This window comes from Pempheris klunzingeri, chromosome 14, assembly GCF_042242105.1.
Source record: "Pempheris klunzingeri isolate RE-2024b chromosome 14, fPemKlu1.hap1, whole genome shotgun sequence".
In the NCBI taxonomy this organism is placed as follows: domain Eukaryota; kingdom Metazoa; phylum Chordata; class Actinopteri; order Acropomatiformes; family Pempheridae; genus Pempheris; species Pempheris klunzingeri.
The window spans coordinates 12,018,995-12,046,865 of NC_092025.1; the positions used below are offsets into that span (position 1 = coordinate 12,018,995).

The 27,871-nt window shown below is 41.0% G+C and overlaps 2 protein-coding genes across 2 annotated transcripts; one reads left to right on the forward strand and one right to left on the reverse strand.

The window, feature by feature from the left end:
• Positions 1-658: 658 nt before the first annotated feature.
• arhgap42a (Rho GTPase activating protein 42a) lies at positions 659-17,003 on the forward strand. Its single transcript, XM_070843133.1, has 24 exons — positions 659-864; positions 3,712-3,807; positions 3,902-3,963; positions 6,680-6,751; positions 8,105-8,206; positions 8,291-8,401; positions 9,029-9,133; positions 9,392-9,521; positions 9,640-9,740; positions 10,009-10,118; positions 10,207-10,285; positions 10,466-10,505; positions 10,621-10,683; positions 10,790-10,864; positions 11,152-11,236; positions 11,313-11,371; positions 11,519-11,624; positions 12,513-12,672; positions 12,762-12,912; positions 14,130-14,855; positions 14,957-15,119; positions 15,503-15,571; positions 15,678-15,757; positions 16,197-17,003. The coding sequence occupies exons 1-24, from the start codon at positions 711-713 to the stop codon at positions 16,283-16,285; spliced, it is 2,988 nt and encodes a 995-aa protein (XP_070699234.1). The 5' UTR covers positions 659-710; the 3' UTR covers positions 16,286-17,003.
• A 168-nt stretch (positions 17,004-17,171) lies between these two features.
• On the reverse strand, positions 17,172-27,642 carry trpc6a (transient receptor potential cation channel, subfamily C, member 6a). The gene is made up of 14 exons (XM_070843134.1): positions 27,389-27,642; positions 26,042-26,370; positions 24,946-25,078; positions 23,647-23,947; positions 22,860-23,045; positions 22,048-22,212; positions 21,712-21,955; positions 21,410-21,637; positions 20,568-20,832; positions 19,308-19,503; positions 18,074-18,274; positions 17,812-17,868; positions 17,571-17,646; positions 17,172-17,449 (listed from the first exon to the last, which is right to left on the reverse strand). Exons 1-14 carry the CDS (start codon positions 27,526-27,528, stop codon positions 17,322-17,324), a joined length of 2,649 nt encoding a protein of 882 aa, XP_070699235.1. The 5' UTR covers positions 27,529-27,642; the 3' UTR covers positions 17,172-17,321.
• Between the last annotated feature and the right edge of the window lie 229 nt (positions 27,643-27,871).

Consider the following 27,871-nt stretch of genomic DNA (forward strand, 5'->3'; position numbering starts at 1 on the left):
TGCATGAGTACTTTTACTTTTAATGCTCCAAGCGCATTTCACTTATTCTATTTACTTAAAGTTGAGTTTTTTTACAATATGGTATTAGTACTTTTTCTTAAGTACCTGAATATGTCTTTCAATATTGGCACTTCAAACTCTTTCATTATTATTATTATTATTATTATTATTATTATTATTATTATTATTATTATTATTATTATTATTATTGTGGTAAACTTTGCACTGATTTCAGCACGCGCCAGCAGGAGTCTCCCGTTCCCATAGTAACAAGCCTTCATTCAGAGCCGTACGTAGACTGGGTTAGCTCCGCAGTCTGGGCGACAGCCTCCCTGCCTCCGAAATTTACCTCTACCGCTTTTTTTCCGCGACTGGTAGAGTTTTCTGCATTAACTAGAAAGCCGCTTAGGAGTCAGAGCGACGTTTTATTTTGAGAAGTTGTTTGTAAGAAGGCGTCAGGAGCAGCGTGGAGCTCGTCGTGTAGCCTAGCCAAACTCTTGTCTGTCAGAGGCTCTGCTGTGTTTCTCTGTCCGGAAGTTGTGGGGGAAAAAAGTGAGAAAGGCATGAAAAAAGGGAGCTGGAAGACACCTCCGACCAGCTTTCTCCGAACACAGTGAAACACTGTTCCCCCCCCCGTCAGTCTCACTTCGGGGACAGACACCGCGTCGTGCTTTAGCTGTGTTTTACTTGTCTAGTGCGTTCATTCAGCGATGGGTCTGCCGACGCTGGAGTTCAGTGACTCTTTCCTGGACAGTCCGGACTTCAGAGAGAGGCTGCAGTGCCATGAGATAGAGCTGGAGCGCACCAACAGGTTTATTAAAGACCTCATCAAAGATGGAAACATGCTCGTATCTGCCCTCAGAAGTGAGTAACCTGCTCCCTGATTAATGGCTTATTTTGGGGGTAAACGTGCGAGTTGTAGTAAGTTATTCAGCCGGCTGCACGGTCTGCTGCAAGGCCATCAGTTCACACAGAGAAGTGATGGCCTCAGTCAGACTTAGTTAGTAACTTATCTGTACCGTGTTTTGGTGGCATGAGCAGCACAGTGGTTACTATGTTTAGGATGAATTTGGATTGTATTACCATGATAGGTTAGACCTGAAATGCATGGTCGCCCAGTTATAGTTAAAGGTGGGGGTGTATGATTAGTGACTGGGAGATGGGAGGTAAAGCAGGAAAATTTTCGTTTAATTAACACCTGAAAATGCCATTTCCTATAATACAGAGCCTTCAATAATGACCAATAAAGCTGCTCTTTCGATGTGTGTGTGTATATATATATATATATATATATATATATATATATATATATATATATATATATATATATATATTTTTTTTTTTTTTTTTTTTTTTTTTTTTCATAGTTTTCAAAGTGCAAAGCTACTTAACTCATCTGGACTGGTCTGGATTCAAAACTTGGAAAGTCACCCTAAACCATAAAAAAAAGCAACTCTAAACCCTAAAAAAGAAAATCCTGAAGAATACTAGCCCACTCCTAACTCCTCATAAACACAGTGTGTGTGTGTGTGTAAAAATGAATGATCAACATTGCCTCATTACAAATACCAAATACCGCAGAATGCCATAGATTATCGTACCAAACAAAACCTTAACTTACCATAGAATACCATAGTTTACTGTAGCATGCCATAGGCAAAGATTATATATATGTATTAAAGATGATCAACTGTTATGTAAGATAAACAGAAGTAGCAGATCCTCACAATTTTCAGAGGCATAACATAGTGAATGTTCAACGTTATTGCTTTATAAATGACTTAAAGGAATCATCACTCATCAAAGTTGTCGATTAATTTTCTGAAAAGCAGCTAGTCCTTTAATTTGAATCACTTTCGAGTGTGTGAACTGACATAACAAGGCACCTTTATTACCTGATCTTGAGTCCCTGCCTTCCGGAGGGCTGCTATGTCAAAATGTAGTTTTAAAACAGTTCAAATGTGTGTTTCCTCTTTTACTGTTTCATATTCCTTAATTAATGTGCTTAGTTAAACTATCACACAGCAAATGTGGGGCCTGGTTATTTAGGAAACTAACCGCTCTGAGAGTGAAGGGCTTCTGGGGGCTTCTGGGGGCTTCTGGGGGCTTCTGGGGGCTCAGCAGGTCATTTTTAGCAGGTTAATACAAGAGTTCACTAACAACACTGGGTTAAATGACAGGTAGCAATGTTAAACAGGGTTGTTTTACATTTTCTCTCTGTTTTAAAATGTCTGTGTGTTGTAATCATTGCATAATAAGACATTTGATAACTGATCATGACGGGGGAGTTTGTTTCATACCACAATAGTGGTTGACACATAATTTATCTTAACATGAGTGGATTTTTGTCGTACATTTACCTGCAGCGCAGATTAACGTGTCTAACATATCCACATACTACCAGCTGATTAAGACTTCCAAAGAGTTTCTTTAGCTCACCTCTGGTTTAAGCTCAGACACGCGCACACTTTATGGCTGCCTGTGGTTCGTTTGGCTCACCTGCTGTTTGAGGTCATTGATGTGAACGCTGCCGCTGCTGCTGTAGACACAGACGATGCAGAGTGTGTGCTCTGAGTCACCACGATTTGACATTAGCACGACACAATGCTGTTGCTTTATATGTCCTTTATATGTTTATGATTATTATCTTGACTGACTGGAAAGTGTCAGCCTTTACAGAAGAGTTTTCAGTGAGCTCGTCTGACATCAGTGGTTTTGGTGCAGCAAATGGATTCTCAGACTGAACACTGCCATAAAAATAAGTGGAACACATTAAAGTTTTGTAGGCATCTGACCACAAACTGTTTGCAGAGTGCAGTGTGTAGACCGCTTCACAGAAACAGAATGTATTTGAACACAATTCAATGCACATTTTAGATATTGAGAATTAAAGGCCCAACTTTTTTTACCCTAGAAATGACAGATGTATTGCCATGCTTTCCCTCTATGTCTTCAGACCTTTTACAGCTTCAGAAATCATTAAAAAAAAAGACTGATTAAGTTGTTCTCAAGTGTTAATACTTCCAATAAAAGTCCTGTCAATCACACCACATCTTGTTCTTTTAAATAACAATATGAATACAGCCTAATTTCAGTTTTCCTCTGTTGTTTACGCTGCCTTTGTCTTTCATGCACTGAACCTGGCCACAATTCTCTCTGTTCACTCTTGAGCCCGTAATCTGGTATAAACTGCCACAAATGGACATTTTAACGGTTTTACTATTAGTGTATAATGCAGTGGTGTGATTGAAGTAGAGCCTTGCAGTGTTATAGGTGTATAAATGAGAATATGCAGTCTTGCGGTGCCAAGTATTCGAGCACCTTAGAGAATAAAAGGTGGTAGTAAACGCTATTATTGGAGTGTTGTTTGGACACGTAAACAGAGTTTTCCAGGCTGTCAAGTGGAGTTTGTTGCCTGGGTGGGGCTGTTTGTTGACATCAGACTTTGACACCTCATGTCTTGGCAGCGAATGATATGCAGGAGTCTGGTAAGAAAATAAATTTGCAGCCTATTACAGGAGGGTATAAGCGATGATGCTTGTAGTCTATAGGGGAACTGGAGCGTTACACTCTTTGACCAATAATAGCAACAGGCAAACTCATGCCAAGAGCATTCTTGTGAATAATGTAAAAATAATGAATAAGTGGTGTCAATAATTAAATTATTGTGCCTGCTTTACGTGACTAGACCTACCTCTTTGTTTTTCTCAGGTCTTTCTCTTGCAGTTCAGCGGTTCTCTCAGTCTCTGCAGGAGTTCCAGTTTGAATGTATTGGAGATGCTGAGACTGATGACGAGGTCAATATAGGTGAGATGAAAACGTCCCAGATGATCTAGAGAACTAGGAGTTGTAAAAATCTGATCAGTCTTTTCACATCTGAGGTGTGTTTTTTCTTTTGCAGCTCAGTCCTTGAAGGAGTTCTCTCAGCTGCTGAGCACCATGGAAGAGGAGAGAAAACGACTGGTAAGAAAACATGTGTGTGTGTGTGTGTGTGTGAGAGAGAGAGACATAAAAGAAAACAAAGACGAAGGTCAATATGCTGAGAGTTTATAAATAACGAAGCAAGGACAATTTCAAAATTTGTGGACATTTTGTTGGCTGAGACTTTAAAAAGAAGAAAATTTCAATTTCAAAAGTCAAGTCAAAATTAAGGGCAATGAGTTACATTGTGATTTACACAAGGTAGGTATTAAAGCTGTGTACTTACTAATAAATAAGATTCAGTGTCTGTGAGTGAGTGTAAAGATTTTCTGCATTTCTATTTTAAAAGCAACAACTTTGAATGGTTATCATCAAAAGATTGTTTTTCTACTTATTCTCTGAATTTGTGACATTTTCAGATGTTTCTTTTTCTCTGAACACCACCCCTGTCTGCATAATTGATATTAATAAAACGGTTGTGATGCGTGTATATTTATTCAGAAGGAATTTAAATCACAGATTTTTGATGGGTTTTAGAAAGAAGGAGTCTCCTTCTTCACGACATGTCAATGCTGATCTGAGCACACAGATAGACGAAAAGCAAAACCAAACTGTTATCAGCAAAGTCTGGACCCATAGTTCCCTTTGTCCTTTTTTGTCATGTTGCACTTTGTCGCCAGTTTTCAGTTTCAATTTTAAAGTTAAGCCTCCTAATCTGGTTTTCCCACAAGTCTGATTCTGAGTCAGTGAGTCAGTCCACGGTTGGTTTCGGAAAAAACATCTTTGACTTAAAGACCCTCCATCAACCCGAGGCCTTTGTGTGGGAGTGAGTGGAGTCTGGCACAGTCTGCATGTAGGCAAACCTCTGCGCATGTGTAATGTATGTGCATAGTGTGCTACCTTATGCATAGCCCTCTGTGTGTGTGTGTGTGTGTGTGTGTGTGTGTGTGTGTGTGTAGCTTTGTGGCTGTGTGCATGGTCTGGTTACAGAGGAACCATGTGGAACCTATTCTGCCAATTCCCCCGTGAGACTGTGAGCAGAGCCCGGACTGCCTGGGAAAGTCCATAAAAGGGTCCTGTGTGTGTGTGTGTATCGGCTCTTTATTTCTTTCATTCCTCCTTTTTTCTCTGTGTGTGTGTGTGTGTGTGTGTGTTTTAATTGTATTCTTTTCCACTGCAATGCTGTTAATAGGTCTGAACCTCTAATAATAGCATCATTATTGAGTTGAAGGGCAATTCAAGCAAATGGGAAATACCTACCTGTTTAACCTGAAAGGACTATTATTACAATCTGACAATGCCCTTCGGTCTCTGAGTGTTAAGTTTCAAAAGAGCGTACAAAGAAAGCAGACCTTTCCTCGGGTACTGGCGTGGTACTAAACTTGAGTGGAGTGAAAGTAAAGTCATGATTCAGGGCTGGGAAGCTATTTAGAGTTTAATGCTTAAATCAACTAGACAGAACAAAGCAGGACCTGACTGTGACTTACAATATTTCAACTCATGACTAAAGAGGAACGGGACCCAACATAAACACCAGAGCTCTGATAACAGCTCTAGAGCTTTCACTACTGCTTGAGTCAGGTCTCAGCATCAACAAGTTACTCATTCATTCTGTACAGCCAGCTGCAAAAATATTACCAGGTCTGTGACATAATTATTGTGGGCTTGGAGGTTTTCAGGTGAAATTTGCATGGCCGACCAGATGAAACTATCAGCCACTGATGCTGTAGCTCAACTTCAAGAGCCACTTCTAGACTTGGCACATGCCCCAGAAATGCTTTTGCAGTGTTGCTACTAATACTGGCAGAAAAGCTGCTGTTTTGTCCATGTTCTATTTTTCTTTGTCAATATCTAGGTTTTTAGCAGCATGGCTCTAGGGATGGCAATGTCAGTCGGTGGGTCGGTCCAGACTGATCTCAACAAATTAATTGTACTAATTTTGGTGATCCAGTCACTTTTCATCTGTTGCTATCATCAAATCAGGATTTTAATTGGTCCAATGCTTTGGCTTGTGAGTTAATTATCTAGTTGGTAAGCAGACACCTGCTTTGCATCACCATGTCAGCACTTAAAATTTTAGCATGCTAAAGTTAGCATTTAGCTCACAGCATGCGCAACAGTGAGCAAAGTCCATAAAATGTTCAATGATTACACTCATAATGTTGGATAATAAGCAAAGATTCATAAACAGATGATGACTGAGGTTTTTCTCTGGGTGTTATTATGATGTTTAGATTTATTTGAATAGTTTTGGTATGTGAATAAATCTCTGATATATTGATAAATCATTGAAAAATATTTTATTCTGAGATAGGCTGCTTCAGTTTGACCCTTTCACAAATATTTACATATTGTGACACCTCTGATCTAATCAATAACTACTATAGACTTCCACTCAAACAAAATGCTAAACAATGAGTAAATCTCAGCCTTAGATTCGTTGTTATACAGTATTTGGAGGAGTTGACAATAGATTAACATCATATTCATTTCATGATTTGAAATATGTTTGAATCCCTTGAGTGCTGCACAGAGAGATTATGGTTGTAGAATTGAATTTGACCATTTTCTCAGAGTTAAAAGTCAAAATCTACTTTCAGATGAAACAGAAATGTCAAGAAATGTGTCTCTTTAAGACAAAACTGTCTTGACAAAATAAAAGACAAGCATTGGTTGAGTGATTAGATTTGACAAAACCTGTTGCTGGTCCTGATATTTACTGTCATGACACTGAGCTGATTTTTTTCCCCTCCTGCAGATACAGAATGCAGATGACGTATTGATCTCACCACTCGAGAGGTTTCGTAAGGAGCAGATTGGAGCTGTCAAGGTACATCTACAGCTGAGTAGATAACACAATGTAACTGAAGAAGTAAACTGTTACTTTGACTTGTTTACATAAAAGACAATGGTCATTTTCCAAACCTCGAACAGTCTCTGAGGTTTTAACAAGACCACTCGCTGGAGTTCACTTCATTAAGCGTGTGGCGTTCATTAGTTATCTAACACTGTGGGTGGTGATCCGACAGATCACCCTGCTCTGGTCTGGTCCCAAACGGTCCCTTAGTCCGTGGTCAGAGAATTGTTCAGATAAGCGATGGATCATAGTCCAGTGTCAGTAACAAGGTCATGGGAACGGACGCTGGGAGGGAGGACAAGGAGCGCGTCAGAGACAGAGAGATAGTCGAACTCAGTGAGGCAATATAAACACAAAGTGAGTCTGGTGTCTGGTTTCAGCAGCTGTCTCAAGTCTTATAATTCGGTTTATCTTGTATTTTTCCTCTTAACTCTCAGACCCAAATGACAACAGAGCTGGCAAGGTTAAAAAAAAAAGTAGAACTGGGCACAGCTATGACTAACCCTGAAAGTGAAATCACAGCTCATTTCTCAGTGTCGAAGGAAGCAACTCCTGAAACCTGTAGAATGTAGCAGGAGTGTGTGAGCAGCACATCCTCACGCCGACGTTGTTGAGAGTGGTTGGTCATGTGGTGCTTGGAGCTACAGCTGTTATGGAAAATAGCTGTTGTCCTAAATATTTTGGAAGTCTCTTCTCATTTAGATTATTAATGGTCCCACTGTGCTTCGTCATAGTTTTCTGGTGAGCTCATCCCAAAAACCCTCTGAACTCGTGTGACTTAAAAGATCAGATACTGAGATGCTGTGCAGGTATTTGCAAGGCTGTAGCGACCTCACTGCACATTTGTGGCATTTTGGTATTTTCAGCCACGCTAGCTCTGGGGGCAACGGTGGCAGCTTCACAGTCTGATGGTCGGACCACCACTTTGGTCCAGACTATCTTCACACCTTCTGGATGAATTTCCATAAAATTTGGCACAGACATTCATGGTCCCGACAGGATAAATCTTACTGACTTTGGTGATTCCTGAACTTTTCCTCTTGCACCATCATGAATTTGATATTTATCTTGACATTTATCGGATGTATTTCTGTGAAACTTGCTACAGCTATTTAAGATCCCAACACTTCGGCATATGACCAAATACCTGCAAAACTAATGGGTCTCCCTCTCAAATTCTTGTTATTTGCCTATTTTTTTCATCAGATACATGGTGATTTTTATTATTATTTTTAAGACTTTTATTAGCAGAAATAGAAATTCATTAGTTTGATTTTATTTACGGCTAATATCCTCCACTCCACATCACATCACTGTCTTCCTCAGGAAGGAAAGAAGCAGTTTGACAAGGAGACAGAAAGGTACTACTCTGTCCTGGAGAAACACCTCAGCCTGTCCTCCAAAAAGAAGGAATCACAGCTACACGAGGTAACTATCCTAAAAATACACACAGATTTCCTCCCACTTGTGTTTGGTAACATAAAGTACTGTATGTGTGTCGTTCTGGTGCAGGCTGATTCACAGATGAGCAAGGACCGGCAGGTTTTTTATGATGCATCGCTGCAGTATGTCTTCAAGATCCAAGAAGTGCAGGAGAGAAAGAAGTTTGAATTTGTGGAGCCTGTGAGTTCACACACATACATGATGATCATGTTTATATGCAACTTTAGCACAGTTCACCCGTGTATTTTAATGCCGGGATACACATTTCATTTAAAGTACAGGAGGTTTTATCAGCCTTTGCAGCCTGACCGGTCGAGAGAGAACACAATGACCAATACACAACGTTTCATCACAGGAAGATATGACGCATGAGTCTATTTTGTAAACAATGAAGTAAACATCGAGTCATGTTTGCAGCCAAGCCTGTAATGATTGTGTGTGCATTCAGACATGATCATGGAAAGACATTTAAGCCATGCTCTGACAAACATGCATTACACACACTGTTTGGGCCGGTGATAAAAATGTTTTAATGATAGATATCAGCAGAGTCCACTTCCTGTTGCTGTAGCAGCACTTCCTGCATGGAGATCTCTTCCGCCTGACAGAGAGGGAAAATCTTTGTTGTAAAGTAAACAAAGGGCAGCAAACCAAACAACAGGCAGAGTTCATGTTTTTTCTCCTACAGAAGCAGAATTGATTGAGCAGTTGACTGACATTCATTCTTTTATAACCTTCTCATTATTCTCTACACTCTCAAGCTCCCAACTAACATTTTTCCTGCGGATCTCTCCCTCTGCTCCTCAGTTATTAGCCTTCCTGCAGGGTTTGTTTACATTCTACCACGAGGGCTACGAGCTGGCCAGTGAGTTTGAACCCTACAAGCAGCAGCTCCAGTTCAACCTCCAGAATGTAAGTGTGTATGTTTACAACAAAACTTTAACTTTGTAAATGGTTTGATCTGTCTGGTCTACCTGTTTTTTTAAGAAATCAATATTATAAATTTGATAAAAGCAGGCAATTTTTTTAAATGCAAATAAGAAATCAGTGTACTGCAGGGATTAACAAATAAGAGCCCAGATGAGCATCATTACAAAAACGGTACCTGTAAGGATAATGATATATATTTCATATAACCGTGTTTGTAAACCTCTTTTCCTCTTTGATAAGGCTCGCAATAACTTCGAAAGTACGCGTGCTGAGGTTGAGAGGCTGATGAAGAGGATCCGGTCTGCAGAGGAAGACTTCAAAGCCCCCAGTTGCTTTACCATGGAGGGATATCTGTACATACAGGAGAAACGTGAGATATACAGCATCATGTTTTCTCCTCTCTCTCTCTCTCTCTCTCTCAGATTTGTTGAAACTCATACACTTATACACAATCACACCTGCATGGAAATGTGTGTCATGTTTTACAGGCCCACTGGGCAGTGTGTGGACCAGATACTATTGTACTTATGAAAAAAGCTCCAAGATGTTCACCATGAGCAACACAGAGGCCAGACCTGCCAGCAGACAGGTGAGTTCGTAGCACATCACTGCTAACCATTCACCAAACCGTACCATTGTTTCTGTGTTTCCTGCTTTCCATTTGTTTCTGTTCTAGCATTAAAATCCACCATGAAAATCAGCTTATACAGACCTGAGTTACATTATTGCCGTGTGTTCATGTAGTTTTAAGCAGAGACTTAGTTTTGAAGTTGAGTTGAGCACTGCTACGATATCAAAAGCTCAGAGTTTGTGAGAATCCTAATCCAACCCTAACACCGATATCTCTCTGCTGACAGAACGGCGTGGTGAATGGCACACCGGATATTTTCAGGCTGCGTTCGTGCGTCAGAAGGAAGACGGATTCAATCGACAAACGCTTCTGCTTTGACATCGAGGTGGTGGAGAGGTGAGAGGGAACGATGACTGAGAGGCTGTGAATGAATTAATGAATGGCTTGGTAATGCTCGGGTAAAATGATCTCCCTTTCTCTACAGACACGGCGTCATCACCCTGCAAGCGCTCTCTGAGGCCAACAGGCGACTGTGGATGGAGGCAATGGATGGAAAAGAACCTGTATGAATACGTTCACCATTGAATAAAAAAATCCCATCGAGTAACTAGAAATCAAGAGTAGCCAACCTGCACATCGTTATACCATATTCAACATTATTATATGTATTATACTTGGATTCAAAAGTATTCTCTGAATTGCCACGCTAAAACATATGCCAACATTTTTCTTTCTTTCTACAGATTTACACTCTGCCCTCTTTGCTCAGTAAAAAGGAGGAGAGTAAGTATCCTAAATTATGTTGATGTTGATTTCTATTTGTTAAAATCTATTGATACTAATATGTGTCTGAATGTGTCAGAAATTTAGGTAAAATGTCTTGTTTGTTGTTTTCCAGCATTTCTCAATGAGGCGGGCCTCAACTTTGTTAAGAAGTGTATTGAGCTGGTTGAAACCAGAGGTATTCCTCCTCCTTAAAATGTTAATATGAAAGAAATAATGTTGACAGTTTGTTGAAGGCATTGTTGATTTATTAGGTATGTTAAAACACGTCTGTATGTGTGTAGGCATTACCACTCTGGGACTTTACAGGACTGGAGGAGTCAACTCCAAAGTGCAGCGGTTGATGACGAGTGTGTTTGGTAAGAAACGCCCTGCTTTTTTTCCCTGCATGACGAAGAGTTGATCCAACAGAATTGAGATAGAAAGTATAAGATCATTTTTATTTGCTGTGGCATTTCAACAAATAGAAATTCATATTTACAGTACCTATTTGGTGTGTGGATCTTTCTATCTCAATTCTGCTAGATGTAGCACCCATCCTGTTGGACACTGGTATGTGCGTGACTCACTGTTTTTTATTGAAGATGCACAGTGAATCGCACCTGCATCACTGCAGTTAAATCAGTCCTTATCTACTTTTCTGTAGCATCCACAGCTCCTCCTGACCTGCAGCTGGACGCCGACGCCTGGGACAACAAGACCATCACCAGCGGCCTCAAGAATTATTTCAGGTAAACATACAAGGCAAAGCAGTCTTTTTGATAACACCTCTCATGCATTGTGAATTCATGGTTTCTGTGCATGCAGGTGTCTGGCAGAGCCGCTACTCACCTACAGACTGCATAAAGAATTCATCAGAGCTGCAAGTAAGATAACAAGATGGAGTTATCTGTGGTTATTTCAACAGTGTTTGGATTGAATTTACTATCTCATATACTGCATGTTCAAACATAAGCACATTATGTCACCTTCTTATCGCTGAATCTCTTCTTTATCTTTCCTTATTCCACCAGAGTACGACGACCAGAAGCACAGAGTGAGAGCCATTCATGCTCTGGTGCACAAACTACCAGAAAAAAACAGAGCAATGTTGGACCTCTTAACCAACCACCTCCTAAAGTACGGACATATTAACACACACTGAGCCTCTATTGTTCAGGTCCGCAAAAATGTCCCTTCGGCTTTTAGAGAGCATCTGATTTTCCTGAAAATTAATTTGAAAGGGTTTTAACAAGAGATAAAGCATTTTTTTCAAAGCGGTTTTTCTAGATTTATGCAAATCACTCTTGTAGCCGGAGGGCGTTCACAGTATGATCTTCCTGTTTGCAATTTTCTTTCAGACAATTAGCCAGGAACGTCAACCGCACACCATAAAACCCTTTTTGGCTTCATTACAGACGTCTGACAGTTGATTTGTCTGCAAGGAAGGCACATTTTGAAACACTGATGGGTGAAAACATACTATGAAATGAGTAAATGAGTAAAATCCCAACATGTAATGATTGTCAGCAAGATCATTAATATTAATAATAAATCAAATTATCTTTGTTTGTATAGCACAGAGTTTGCAAAATGCTTTGACAGACAAGGTGATGCAGGGTGGGAGTAATATAGCAACAGAGAGGCAAACAAAAGTAAGGCAGAATTATGGAGAAGTTAAGATAAAGTTAAAGCAAGAAGACAAAAGAGGCAAAACACAGAAGATGACAGAAGGATGTTTAAAGACGAGGACGATAGAAGAGACAATATAAATATAATATCAATATGAAAGACAATAAAAACAATAAAAAAATGCAAATATAAATGTATACAATAAAAGAATAAAAGCAATGAAAAATAAAACCTTTGCTTTACTTTTACTTTTACAGATAAAATTGCCTCCTATATCAACACTGAAACAGTACATGCCCTGAAACATCTTCATATTTCTGTTGCATTTTACTGATATTTAAAGTACATGCTCATCGTGTGTGTGTGTGTGTGTGTGTGTGTGTGTGTGTGTGTCAGGGTGTCCTCTCACAGTGACCAGAACCTGATGACTGTGTCCAACCTGGGGATGATCTTCGGCCCCACGTTGATGAGGTCACAGGAGGAGACGGTGGCCGCCATGATGAACATCAAGTTTCAGAACATCGTTGTGGAGATCATCATTGAAAACCACCACAAGGTACACCGACAAATACACAATCACACACACACACATATATATGAAGACACACACTCCTAACAGACGTGTACACTGTGTGTCCCTGTCAGATTTTTGGCGAGGCCCCAGACCTGTCAGTGCCGTTACCTCAGCCTCCGTCCTCTCGGTCGACTCCTCGGAGGAACAAGGCCATCTGTCTGTCGTCTGGGAAGAGGAAGGCCCGTCTCTACCCTCCTGCTCTCTGCCTGGCAGACAATGACAGTGAGTCTGTCTGCTGCTTACAGCTGCTTTATCTCATCACGCATATGAATAATACATCTTACCAGCAGTGGTGGACACTAACTAAGTGCATTTACTCAAGTACTGTATAGTTTTTTAAGGTACTCCATGTTATCTCCATGTTATGCTGCTTTATACTTCTGCTCCTTATTCTTTTTACTCCCCAACATTTATTGGACAGCTTTAGCTACTGGTTATTTTTCAAATTTAGATTTTACATTAAACAACAAATGATGGGTTTATGAAATGCAGCCCATTATTAAAGATTTGTCTGTAGTTAGCTGAGGTTTGATTGGTCAATTTGAGTTGTGATGCATATTGAGTATTTTTGATTTATTGATTGTTGTGATTTTGGTTCTTTTTACTGAAGTAAAGGATGTGAGTACTTCTTCTACCACTGCTTCTTAGTGATTTAACACCCCAGAGAAATACATCCCCACGCTCCCTCCTAGTAATCAGTGTGTTAATACAGGAAGTGTAACCACAGAGGGTCACAGACAGATAGAGAAATATTTACACTGAGGCAACATTTACATTTTGGACATTTCCCTTCTGCTCATTACTGCAGCTGAACTCTGAACCTTTGAGTCTACAGTCATGCATACAGATCTGCTACAGAGAGCTGCTTTGAGCTAAATGCTAACTTGCAGCAGGTAATGTTTACCATGGTCACCACCTTGGTTTGCATGTTAGTATGCTAAAATTTGCTAATTAGCACCAAGCACAGAGAACTGTAAAGCTGATGGGAATAAGCTTAGTAAGGATATAAGGATTGAATACTCTGAAATTTGGACCAGGAGATCAGTGGATCATTAGATTTATCACAATTCATCCTCTTGACAACTTGAGTGTGTGTCCCAAATTTTATGGCAATCTATCCAATACAGGTGGTGACATTATCACAAAATTGGTGGAGCAACCAACTGATCGAGGCCACCATCCCCAGACAGGCTGAAAATTCACTCTAAACAACTGTAATCAAATTACTGTTTGGAAAAGTGCTGTATAAAGTTATTATTACTAAAGTATATACTGGTACTGTAGTATATACTAGTACTGTAGTATATACACCAATGAGTTAATGGACTTCTACAGTAGCAGTGGGACAGTTCTCAAACCATTCAGCAGTCCATGAGCACTGACCTTGATGCTGCCATTGTCATTCAGTCTGTTTATTGTGTTTCCATTTCTCCCTCCAGGCGACACATTCAGCAGCAGCCCCAGCACGACTCCGATGGGCAGCCAGGAGTCTCTGTCGTCACACTCCTCTGAAAAGAACGGACTGACCTCTCCCCCGACCTCTCCCCCGTCCTCTCCCCCCGCTGCCGAGCCCACCTCTTCCTCACCGCCACAGGTGTCTCCTCCTGCAGCCTCCCCCTGCTCCCCGTCCCGCAACTCCTCAAATGGGAAGGATCAGAACCACCCAACAGACAGCGCCGCACCCCCTCACCTCACGCCTTCCTCTTCCTGGACCTCCTCCCACCTCTCTCCGGCCCAGCAGACATCCTCTGTGTCCTCCTCCATGTCCTCTTTACTCTCTGCAGAGAGGACCCCGTCAGTCCAAGGAAACTCGACTGCCTCCTTGTCATCTGTGAAAGAGTCGAGATCTCCCTCCATAGCCTCGTTGTCCACCACCTCCAACCAGCAGTCTTCAGTAGAGCGGGCCTCCTCTCTCAGAGAGGCCCGACCCGTTCAGAGAGTGTCGTCTGTCTCCTCTCTGCAGAGCACTCACTCGGTGGATCAAAAAAACGTGTCCAGTTCCACCTCCACTGTCACAGAAACCAAAGTGACGGACTCTACCTCTCCCTCTCGGCAGCGCAGGAAAACATACAGGACAGCATCCACCTCCTCTTCCTCCTCCTCTTCATTATTTCCCTACCCGCTTTCCACATCTTCCTCCCTCACCTCCCTACACATCTCTGAGGGTGCGTACATCTCTGTAGGAGTATGAGTGTGATGACAGCGTGAAAGTATCCATCGCCCCCCCCGTTCATGTTCGGTTCTGACTTCTCATGTTCTGTTGCAGATTATAAAAGCTGCCACGGGTCGGTACAGAGCCTCATGTCGCTGGACCCACAAGAGGCAAAACACGCACGTAAAACTTCACACATCCGCTGCGGCTCCGATCTGACCACGAAACACTCTGCAGCCGCAGCATCCAGCAACGGTTACCAGAAGCCTGGATCAGTGTGAGTGTCCGTAGAGCTGATTTTACATCCAGATATGGTATAAATAATATTTAGAATGATTAGTTTAGCCCAGAAGAAATCAAGCACTCAGCCGACTCCTGAATGGATGAAATACAGTTTTCTTGAGACTTGACTTGACAATTGAAACATAGCTCATCCTTGTGAATTGTCCTGGTTGGTTTGACATCAAAGGGATCATTTAAAATTAAATTTTGACTATTTTTTTAACATATTTTTAACTGGGACATCTCAGCCATTGCTTTGATCTGATTACTTGTTTCTGATTGGCTGAAGACCTGCCTGCGTTATTAACAGTGTGTCCATTTTGCTTCTAGACGTTAGTGACATGTTTCCACAGCCTATTTTGTGTTTGTGTGTTACAGATTATCAGTCAGACTACAGCAGCGTGAGAGCTCAGTGTTCTCCTCAGCACTAGACATATGTCCAGGAAGGTACGTAGATTTTGAGTTTGTCTGCGGCACGATCGACCTTAACTCAATAATCTAATCTAAAACACTTGTTTTACTGTGATTTCTGTGATTTTGTTTTTCCTTCTAGGGAAGCAAAAGCTCTTTACTCCTGTGAGGCAGAGCACAGCCATGAGCTCAGTTTTCCACAGGGGGCGCTGTTCTCAAATGGTAAGAAAACCACTCACATTTGTAATAAGTGGGTTTTCCTTTCAGTGTTTCCCCTTAAAATGTTAAGTGATTTTGAAGTCAATTAACATTTTTACCCACTTAATAACAAAACAGATCGACTTGTTTCAAGGATTCTCTGAAGAATACAAATTGGTTTTGTGTTCATTTCTTATGGCTTTATTTTTACACATTTCCCTTTATTCATTGTGAAATATTTTTTGTGTGTGGAGACCTCATGGCCTGCTGTAGAACTTAAATAAAGGTCTGTGGGTCTGAACAATGTTTGGCTGCTCACCATGTCTTTACATTAGTGGTAGTGGGACAGTCGTTCATTTAGGGAGCGTACTGTTCACTGTGACTCACTGTGGCTGTCTGTGTCAGTCACTTTATAAGAAGAAAAGTGTTTCACGCGTGAGTTGAGCTGTTTTTTTGTCCACAGTGTACCCGTCTGTGGAGCCCGGTTGGCTTCAGGCCACGTACAACGGCAAGACGGGCCTCATACCTGAGAACTACATCACATACGTGTGACGGACCCGACGATGTCATCACCATGTCACTGAATAACACGAAGCTCTAACATAGACTTTAGGGGATCCACAGTGCATACAGTAATATACTCTGTGCTGCTGATCAAAGATATAATATATTTATCATGTAACTGTGACCTTTTACTGTACTACTGGGGCCGGAGGTGAATCATGTACGTACTGTATGTATATCTGACAACTATATGTGAACCATGTTATGTGTTATTAACCAGCTTATAATACAGTAGATGTTAAACTCTGACTTTTCTTCCATTCTCTCCTCTTTTATGTGCAGCGGTTTTGCCACTTGCTCTTAAGTAACATGAAATGTGTCTGTAAAATCCACGGAAACAGTATTTTTTTTTTTTTATCAATCTTGGTAATTTATGTGTTTGTAAATGATCATATATATTAATGTTATAGATCTGTGCCTTCGACAGTATGAACTGGTGGACTGAATCCCACCGTAACGCTTCCTTCTACTGTCTTTTCTCGCTCTCTAAATAAATACTTTCCATTAAAACACCAGTTTGTATATGTAGATTCTGTTTATGTTTGTTATTACATTATTATCTAGTCTACTTATGTAATCATTCTTTATAGTCCAGATATGAGCGTAAGAACTGGGTGTTAGTGTTGGCAAAGTCAGGCTTTTTGGTACTTGAACTTACAGGAGAAAGAAAAGCAATCTGGGAATTACATGTACTCATATTTCTAAATATTTTAACATGTGCATGTATTAAAATATCCTTCCCTATTAGAGGAAATCCATTCTACTTACACTGGTTCTTTGTTTTTATTTTTAACGATTTCCTCAAATGTCCTTTGTGAGCATATTATAAACATACAAGTGACACATAATCATGCAATCAAGAAGCTACATTTTAATTTCACATTCACATTCGTACATTCTTGTTTTATCATATCAGTGTTTTGTCGCTATCGTACTGTATCTACATTGAGTGATGACAAACAGGTACGACAAACAATTTGAGCTGTACAGTTTTATGTACAAGTCAGGGTGACCGGCGCTGCTGCTACGAAGGCACACTGATCCCTCCGAGCCTCCTCAGCAGCCCGTCCAGCGTCTCCATGTTCTGTGATTTCTCCTCCAGCAGCTCGTAGCGCAGGCTGGAGATGTCCTGCTTGATCTCTTTCAGCTCACCTGAGGGAAAACAGACAGGAAGGCATAACATTTTTAAAAAAAAAGTTACTTCAAAAATGGACCTAGTGACTAAAACTGAAACAGGTCCAGTTGCGTTTCACTATCATTGTGTGGATTTTACCCTCAGTGATCTCGTCACTGTCTCTGTCAGCTTGGGCTTTGATGATGTAACGCTTTATCAGCCGCTTCATGATCTTCTACAACCAGTGATGGAAAAGATTAGTTATTTAAAAAAAGGGCAAAGGTACTAATAATTGTTAATATTTGTCACATTAATGAGAGAAATGCTGAAGTTTTGCAAATGTACCAGAGAAGTTTACTGCAGTGTGGTTATAGTGTAATAATATTTTAAACTCACGTACCTGGTATCTGGACGAGGTGATAGATGTACCAAATCCTGAATTTTTGTCCACTCTAAGCTGGAAGATTAAAGTGAAATTATAACATTTAGTGACATTTTTCAGGTTAAAATTGTCTTCAGGTCGTAGGTGGAGCCTGTGGTGCAGCAGTAACACCACTGGGTGGTGCTCAGGCTTCGGCTTTACAGTTCCACTGAGTATCATGGTTTTATGATTAGTCATGAAAGGATTAATGCTGCATGTGAAGGTCCATATTGTGTGGTACCTGGTTGAGTTGTGTCTCAGTTTTCTCCTCGGTCTGTCCTACCACGTACTGCGGGAGCAGGGACTTGACGGCTGTAGCCAGTCCCAGCATAGTTTTCGGACTGGGCACCAGGTTAAAGGGCACGGGGAGCGTCCTGCCCTCCTCAAAGTAGGAAAACCAGAGTTTGGCCCGAGCAAACTTCCACTCAACGTCAGCATCATCCTAAAGAAAAGAAGGGAAACACACGGATTAGAACTCACCTTGATACACAGTCGCAATCAAAAGAACCAGATTTACAGAAAAAAATGGCCTTTTTAGCTTCCTTGCAGAGAGTTAGATGAGAAGATGGACACCACTCTCATGTCTGTGTAGTAACAGGAGCCAGTTAGCTTAGCTTAGCACAAAAACTGGGAACAGCTAGTATGGCTCTGTCCAAAGGTAACAAAATCCACCTGCAAGCACCTCTAAAGCTCATTAAATATTATCTCATTTGTTCACTTCTTAGAAAAACCAAAGTATGACACAAGAAGTTGTGGTTTTACAGTGAAGTCACTGCTCTGCTTTGACTCATTAACACTGTGCACACTGATCTGCTAGACAAACATTTAAAAAAGCTTTTACTGGTATAGCCAGTGGAAATAAAAAAACTAATTCAAATGTGGATGTAAGGGGGTTTTTTTTATAGATCCAAATTATAGCTAAAATGAATCCTGACGGTACAGACACTGGTGTTAATACATCACCCTTTATATCAGTTTAGTTAGATTTTCACTCTTCAGAATGAGATTTGGTATTTACGCAGAAGCAATTGTTAAAATGTAAATGTAAAAATAATTACAGTGCTGTTTTACTCTTCTTGCTGTTTGAGGGGTTACTGGGGGGTCATTTATTTTGTCACCTAAACATTAGAAAAGAGACAAAGAAGTATTGTTATGAGGTTAGTTTTAGTTTAGTTTTTTGAGGGGATATTCAACAGACCACTCCACTCTTCTTCCAGTCTTTGCATCACATTATATGAAAGCTATTGAAAAAAATATTTAAAAAGTCTTAAGTCTGAATGTACTGAATGAAACTAAAGTGACAAATAAACCAGAGTATTGTGATTTATTCCTAGTTTAAATTACTTTACCCCTCCTCCATCAAAAGCTGAATAAAAAACTTTTAGCTGCACAGGAGCGTGAGCTACATGTGAAGGTAGGAAATAAACTCTCGCTTGTATCTGAAGCACATGATGACTCAGGATTTGGTGACGAACCTCGATCTCCTGGAAGGAGCTGTTGATCATGGCGATGAGCATGTTGAGGAGCACTATCACCATGGTAACGTTGTAGACCCCATACAGGACGTAACCAATGTTCTCGATGAATTTGTGTCCGTTATTGATCACGACGGACCTGACCTCAGACAGGCCAAATATAGCCCAGAACAGCGTCTTGAAACTCTCCTCCAGGCTGGACGGACGCACCAGGAGGAAACGGAGGGAGACGAGAGAAAAGTTAATTAGAAATAAGGTTTTATGGCCATTTTCTTACAGTGTTAATATCACAGCTCACCAACATCAGAGCAGATCAGAACATTTGTAGAATCTCCATTCATTTTACTACAGTATGAAAATCAGCTGGCAAAGACTAATCCACCACATCACCATTGATTTTCACACATTATAATAATGTGAAAATGCAGCTGCAAGCATTTATAAAGCTCCAACCAGGGGGTCAGGAGCCCAGCAACAGGTTTTAAGGTTAATCTGAGGGGTCAAAACACCATAAGAGGGATAAAAAAGAAGAAAATCTAACAAGCGACTATTTAATTTAATTTTTTCTGGCTGGATGTTGCTGGCTGAAACACGGGACATTTTCACCTTGATCTACAAAAGAAGGATAATCTGAGATGTAAAATTAACTTCATGGTTGCACTGCTGACAACTACTGAAGCTAAAACCTGTGATAAGGAGTCCCACGTAAACTTTGCTGCATTTTAAACGGTGACAAGCCAGAAAATGTTGGCAAGCACTTTTCTGAAGTATCTTTGCAAGCGTGGTTCCTTAAGTGGTTCACTTATAGGATTTTCCCACAGTAAAACAGGGTTTGAACCCTGTTTTACTGTGGGAAAATCCCAGCAGTAAATTATATTAATTTATTTGTTAATTTATATATTTCAATTTTCTTTACTTTTCGGTTTCAGTAGCGGTCTGGTTAGGTTTAGACACCAAAACTACTTGGTTAGATTTACAAAAGATCATTTTGTTAGTTTGTCTAAAAATGATAAGGTAAATACAAATATGAAAGGCAGCGTGCATTAAACACAAAATATCTTCTTTCCAACATACACCTGGGTGTGAATAGCTAATGTAGCTATTTACACTCGGGTGCAAATAGCGTCTGCCTTCATTTCTAAGATTTGAGTTAGTCTACCAAAGAACAACTTTTTCTTTCCATATTTTCATTTATGATTCATTATGTCTTTCTGGTTAGTTAAATAATAATAATCATAATAATAACAATAACTGTCTCACGTGGTGAAGGCGTCGTTCTGCTTGGCCCCCAGGTAATAAGAGTAAAGGTTGAACATCCCGATCATGAACGCCAGGAAGACCAAGATGAAGATGACCATGAACTTGAAGATGTCCTTGACAGTCCGCCCTAAAGAGATCTGCAAGGGGCCGAAACTCTCGTTGGCTGGGAGGATGTAAGCAATCCGAGAGAAGCTCAGCACCACTGCCACTGCGTACAGGCCCTCTGACACCAGCTGGGGGTCTGACGGCAGCCAGTAGATCCGCGCTGCGAAGAGTGTGAATCCATCAGGAAACTGACTCAAGCAGATTTTCTGTTTTTGTACAGTAAAGTATTTTTCTGAAGTTTGTTCATTTCAGTTAAGTTTTCATTGTTTAAAAATGTTTTGTTTTAGTTTATTTTTTATTCTTTTCAGTGTTAATTTTAGTTTTTTTTTTTCATTATAACATGGGGATATTTGTCAGGGGCAGATTTAAGAAGAACACTTCACAGGGCAGTGACTCACACTCATATCAGTCTCAGTAAACATATTGACCAACGCCTCCTCAGGCTGGTTATGTTGACAAGTTTGACCAAATGACAAAAACTAAAACTAAAGGCATTTCCTGTATATTTTTTATCTTATTTTCATCTGTTTGATAATATCAGGTCCAGTTTCAGTTAGTTTTTGTTTATTTCAGATTAAAATCAAATGTTTTTTCACACCTAGATTTAGTTTTTAGTTTAGTTCTAGTTCATTATAATAACGAGGTATGTTTCACCTCATGCTGACCTACTGCAACTGTTCACTCATGAAGTGTGGTGGTCTGTCTGTCAGTGTGTGCAGGTGTGTGTGCGTGCTCACCCAGTGTAAAGTAATGTATCTCTGGAGGCAGTGTGGCATTGATCAGAGTCGTGTAGTGTGCGTGCACGTAGGTCTGGGCTAAATCAGCGTGTCTCAGAGTGGAGAAGCGGCAGCTGAAGGAGGCGAGGAAGATCGCCAGCATCCCAAAGTCCAGGAAGTTCCACGGTTCGACCAGGTACTCCCCCGGCCCCTGACTCCAGATCTCCTTCACCTCGGCCCAGATCATACCTGCAGAGACACAAATCGGGTGACGTGATGTCTTCAGTGAGGACTTTCCTCCATCGTTGTCATCTAACACTCACCCATGACCCATGAAATGATGAGGATCTCCATCCATGTGAAGGGTGTGGTGGTCATGCGGTAGAGCAGCAGCGGGTCAGAGTTGAGCGGGGGTCCTCCTGGGTGCTGATGGTGGGTCATGTTTGGTAACAGGGTGGTGCCTGCGAACCGATCAGCAGCATTCAGGATCAGAAGACCCAGGAAAATTGTGAAGGACGAGGCATGGGCCACGAACTTCATGAAGGGGCTCCGCATCACTTTCCCCACCTGATGAGAGATGAGACGAGAGGATGAGACATCTATTTCAATGCTTTTGGGAAGTCGTGCGAGTGACGTTTGTGAGCATGAACGTTACACACTCTGCTGCACGGAGCGATCCAGTAAGCCAGAGCCAGTCCAGGCAGCCCTATAGCCACCGCCAGCACCACCAGCATTTTGATGGCAGTGGTTTGTTGTCTCAGGCCGGGCAGATTCTCGTACCAGATACTCAGCAGCTGCTGCTGGCAGTTAGGATGAGCCACAAACTGAAGGACACAGACACCACAGACAGGCACATCAAGGACAGCGAGGCAGAACAAGACAGTAGTTTGAAGCCGAAATGTTCATTGCTTCTGTGAAGTGTGAATGTGCTGCCCAAATATAGTTTGATCAGACAGAATCATCATGACACAAACAGGAAGAGGTGGAACTTTGCAGCAAGGACGGTGTCTTTAAACTTTGGCGTCAAGGGTAAAATGTAGCATTTAAATCAAACTGTGAACTGAACTGAAAAAGTGTGAAAAACTGAATAATGAAACTAGTTTCACTGAAAAATAAAATACAAGATTTAAAATTTTGGATTTTTGTTATTTTGTTTGTTTATGTATTTATTCTGCTTTCTGCAGTGTTTTTCACTGACTATCCTCTTTTTTTTTCTTCATGTCACTATTTTTATTGACAGCTTTTTATATGATATATGTTTTATATCAGGTTTTTTTTTTTAACATTTCTAGATTTTCTAAGACCACAATGAGTCAGCTGCTTCCTGACAGCTGACTCACATCTATATTCCCAAAACTAAAGTGAGTGTAAAACAAGCATCTGGCAGGAAGGTTGAAAATCAACCTTTTTTTCCCCCTGTTATTAGTTCTTATACGACCAAAAACGCCCACCTGCTTGTGGGCGTACTCGCCTTTTTGAGCTCGTACTTGATGGCTAATTTGAGCCGTGTGAGGGAGGGGCGACCTGGTGGATCGTAGCTGTCTTCGGAGTCAGTCTCTCCGCTCAGTATGGCCTCCACCTCCTCCGTGCTGCGACACAGGTCCAGAAGGCCCACCACATAGTCCTTACACTGGGTCGACAGACAGCAGTAATCGTTCTGCGAACACAACGAGGAAGAACGTGCACCACTGAGTTACACATCATATGTCATCATCATCATCATCATTTTAAGAAGCAGTAGCAGCAGCACTGATGTAAGATGGAGGCTCTGATCACTTAATAAATATACCCAGATTTCATATTCACATTGACAGTGATGTAGCACTGATGTAATAACGTGTATTAAAGTTCTTACAGTGAGACGTAGAATTACTAACATATCAAGAATAGTGAACATAAGTGTGAGCACTGCATTTGGATTGTGACATCCTGTATTGTACAGTAGCTGAAGTAAACTGTTCCACTATGAGCTTAAAGATAATTATTGTTATTTAATGTGTGTCAAACCAACAACGTCAACAGTGACCCCAAGATCTGGAGCTTCATCTGTCTCTGCTTTCACTCTGAAGGCTCATAAAATGTTCTTGTGTTTAATGGCAGCTTTTACTGGCATCTGGCTGGCAGCGACATGGCAAATGTAGTTTTTGTGTGCTTGACAATGAGCTGGCGTTCAGGGCACATGGACAGTAACACAAACAGGATGTGACAAGTGAGTGTGCAAACCGTCTAGCTGGACTTGTCCTCAATGACATCTGTACCTTGAACTCTTTCTCGATATTAGCCAGCATGGCCAGCTCATTGCTGAGCTCCAGGGCAGCCAGCACTGGGTCCTCACTGGACAGGGACAGGTAAGCCGGGCTGGCGAGTCCTCTATAAGCATTGATCCTTGATCGCGAGTGGCTGAAGGAGTCAAACTGCTGCTGGTAGTTGCAGGAGTCGCAGCCGCAGAAGTAATCGTGAGGAGGATCGATGCGAGCCCCTTTGCTCAGCAGTGTGTGAACTATCTCGTATTCCTGGCAGTGCGCTGCAAGGATCACTGGAGTAATGTCATGAGAGAACCTGCGGGAATGTACACAGAGAAACATAACCCAATGTACTGAATATTTAGATAGCAACAAAAACAAAGATAAATCAAAGGTATTAACTAAACAGAAACGTTTTATTCATGGTTCTACATAAACAGCATCACAGTGTTTAACTCTCTGTTTCCTCATTTCTCACAGCGATCTGATAAAAAGTATTAAAAAGGTAAATGAGGACATCTTTAACAACATTCATCCGCTCCTGACTTCTCCAAATAACCGACCAGCTGATGCATCAACAGTTTGTTGATGTTAGACATCAACAAACTGTTGATGCATCAGCTGATTAGCATCAGCTGTTTATTCATCCAGCTGTTTGGCCACCAGCTGACCACCAAAGTCCTGTCATCAGTGTGCGCTCATGCTGCAGCTCCCTCCACCACCTCAGCCTGCTCCTTACTGTTCGATATTGGTCACTTTACTAAGCTTAGATATTCTTGTGTGTGTTAGATAGGAAAAAGTTTGGCATTTTTCGGAAATATGAGTACTTGTTGAGAGGTGGATACCACTCTCATGTCTGTTTGGTATTTATGAAGCTACCAACAGCAGCCAACTTAACTTAGCTAGCTTGAAAAATGGGGAACAACCAGCCTGACTCTGTCCCAAGATAACAAAACCTGCCAAAAAGCACGTCTGACGCTCACTATTCAATTAATAATCATGATAATTATAATAATTCTTAACCACAGTGTAAAAAACTTCAATTTAAGACCTGTTGCCAAGCAAACAGTGAAGACTACAGGCAGTTACCGGAAGTTATTACACAGCTTTGATGAATACTCGACTCTGACTGGTCATCATTATGTCATTTCTGTGCAGCAGACCGCTGGTGTGACCGTTAGTATAAGAAGACATCAGAAGCAATAAAATCATTTCTAAATGGACAAACTTGTTTTTAAGTCAGGATTTTCTCTGGAATTGTTGATTTTTTTTTCTGTACATAGTTTTTTTAATTTTATTTGTATTTTTTCTGACCTCGTCCCGTCTTCATCATAAGCGTAGAAGTCGTCCAGCATGTCCGCCTGAGCAGGGCTCGCTGTCAGACGATGGGCATCTCTGAACGCCGGGTGACACAACAAGGCCTCAGTGATACGAACATAACCTTTACCTACAGGACAAACACACACACACACAGACACAAACACAGAGCAAAGCTGTCGGTGTGGTTTGATAGCTGGACCGTGAACCACCTGTGAAAATCTCCCAGTGGTCTTTACATTTCAAGGTATTTAGTTGCAGTGTTTTATTTTGACGACTCTACACACACATTAAGTAACACCCTTGGAAAAAAAAGCAGTGCCTTCATCCAATCTCACAAATAGATTGGTGGTTTATGTTTCTTCTTATGTGGTTTGACTTAAGTGGCTCAACAGTGAAATAATATATTCAGTGTTCATTTCTCACTGATGATGACTGTTCCTGTTTTGTGTCTGTATAGTATTGGTGTATGTGTAGTTTGTTAATATTGAAAACACGGTTAAAAGTAAGATCTCATAATGTCATTTTTGTGGGATTTATTCAGCCTTGTATAAATTATATTAAAACTACCCTCTTCTTAAGCATGAAGGTGGTGCAGCTACATCATGAAAATGTTCTAATGCCTTTAAAGTAAAACAGTTGTTAAAGCAGGCGATGCTTTAGGACCACCTTGTAATGAGCTAATCAGAGGCGGGTCATGCCTAAACCTAGCTAATCAGAGGTGGAGAAAAAACTCACGCTTCATTTCTGGCTCCAAAATCAAGATGGCGATTTTGAAAATACCAAAGTTGAGGCTTCAAAGTGGCGACATGGAGGCTAAATCCACTTTTTTTACACAGTCCATGACAGGCACATGTGAGTTACACTGTAGCTCCCATGATGCTCCAGGTTGATATGTTAAAGCCTCTGAAGGCTTTATGAGATTTGTTTAAGACCCCATTAAAGGATAATCAGTAATGTCACAGTAGGTTTTACCTGACATTATATTTGAAATAATAAAAGTATATTTGATCCCCAGAAAGCACGGATTAACCCTTTAAATGTGTTTTTGGCCCTTGTATCATAAATGTACACACACACATTAACATCTTACTGATTGCTAACAGGAGGGCGTCACCCACTCTGGACAAATCCGTCCTCCCCAGCAGCAGCTCCGTCACCTCCAGATGTTCGTTGGCTACAGCCAGCTGCAATGCGTTCTGGCCCATGTAGTCCACAGCGTTAACGTTCAAGTTGGGCACATGGAGCAGCATGCGCCGCACCTCTGGTATGTTGCCGTATTCAGCGGCCTCCAGAAACCGCTGCTCAACCTCTGAGGGGCTGATTGAAGGAGCAGAGAACATGTAGGCAGGACCACGAAGAGCCTGGCGACGTTTAACGGCACTGAGAGGAGCCATGAGTTGTCTCTCGGAGCCGCTGTGGCTGCCAGAGTCAGGGGACACAAACACACAGTGTATAACTTATACTAAAGATGTTGTTTTCACTTCCCTCAAGAGCATCCAAAGTGATCTGCTGCAAGCTTTTATTTCATATAGATTGAGAATATTTAACACCCAGTGTGAAAACCTTCTAAAAAGACATAAGAATGATATAAATACTCTGATTAATGGAAGAAAGACATTCAAAATGATTTGACTACAGAAAATATAACGTTACACGAAGTGCCACTGCAGTCAATCACATCATTGGTCAAAACCAAACAATGCTTTAAAGGTGCAGGACCAGTATTAGATACTAATTTCTTTGGTGTTTGGTGTTTAATCCCTATCGTAAACCATATTTGGATATAAAGTTACCAATGGAGATAAAGTGTATAAAACACACTGTAAATGGAAATATTTTTAGTAATTTTTGGGAAGATCTGTATGACATCATGCTGTTGGATTTATTGATTGACAAACTAATGTCTCTTTTATCAGGTAACTACAACATTGGAAACTATAGTAATGTAAAGTATTGCACCAAGTTAATCAAAATAACATGTTTTTCATATAATGTATTGTCTTCTAGTGGCTCATTTTAGTGTTCAGAGGTCAGAATGAAAGCTGCTGTCTCATACAATGAATACATAGTAAACATGCTGTATAAATCCTTGAAGAATCTGAAGGATATTTAAAGGATACAAATGTTAAAATGTGTGCTTGACCTCTACCAACTTCTTTGTCAGGGACTTTCAACATGACTGATGTCACTATAACAGTCTTGTATCAATATTAATTCTTCTCTGTGATGCATTTATGTCTATATCAACCACATATATGTATATATACATCACTTGTGATTATCAAAGCTGCTGTGTTAAAATAAATACTGTAACAATACAAAATGTCACGTAGAATTCTACTTATTTGAATAAAACCTGCAGATGATGAGCACAGAAACACACCTGTCCACTTCAGGCACATCTGGCTGAGTAGGAGGATGTGAATGAGAGACTTACCAGAAGCATCGTCCAGTGCAACAGTTCTCCTCTCCGAAATCGTCGTACATCAGCAGGTTATCTCGGCTCCGAGCCCTGGGGCTGTCGGTGTAGCCCACAGGTCGGCTGTTGTGGTGAGCCGCTGGCGGTCTGTGGTTCATCCCGGAGGTGGTCGACAATAGAGGGTCTGTTCCAGGTTCATATGAAGGAGATACCAAGTGCCCGATGCAGGACTCTCTCTCCCCACTCCGTCTCCCTCCCCCTCTCTGTTTTACTGTGTCCTTGAGAAAGAATGCATCCTTCTGGGTCCCACACTTGTCTTTTATACTTTTATTTACACGACGACTCATTGGACTTTACAGATGTGGAGGGCAGCTCAGTGTCGTGACTGAGCACACACACTACTGAGGGTTACTGCTGATATATGGCCATTTTTGACTCAGTTGTTCCAGCTGAATGTACACACTCCTCCTCTAAAGCTATTCTCTGTTTTCATTACTATTT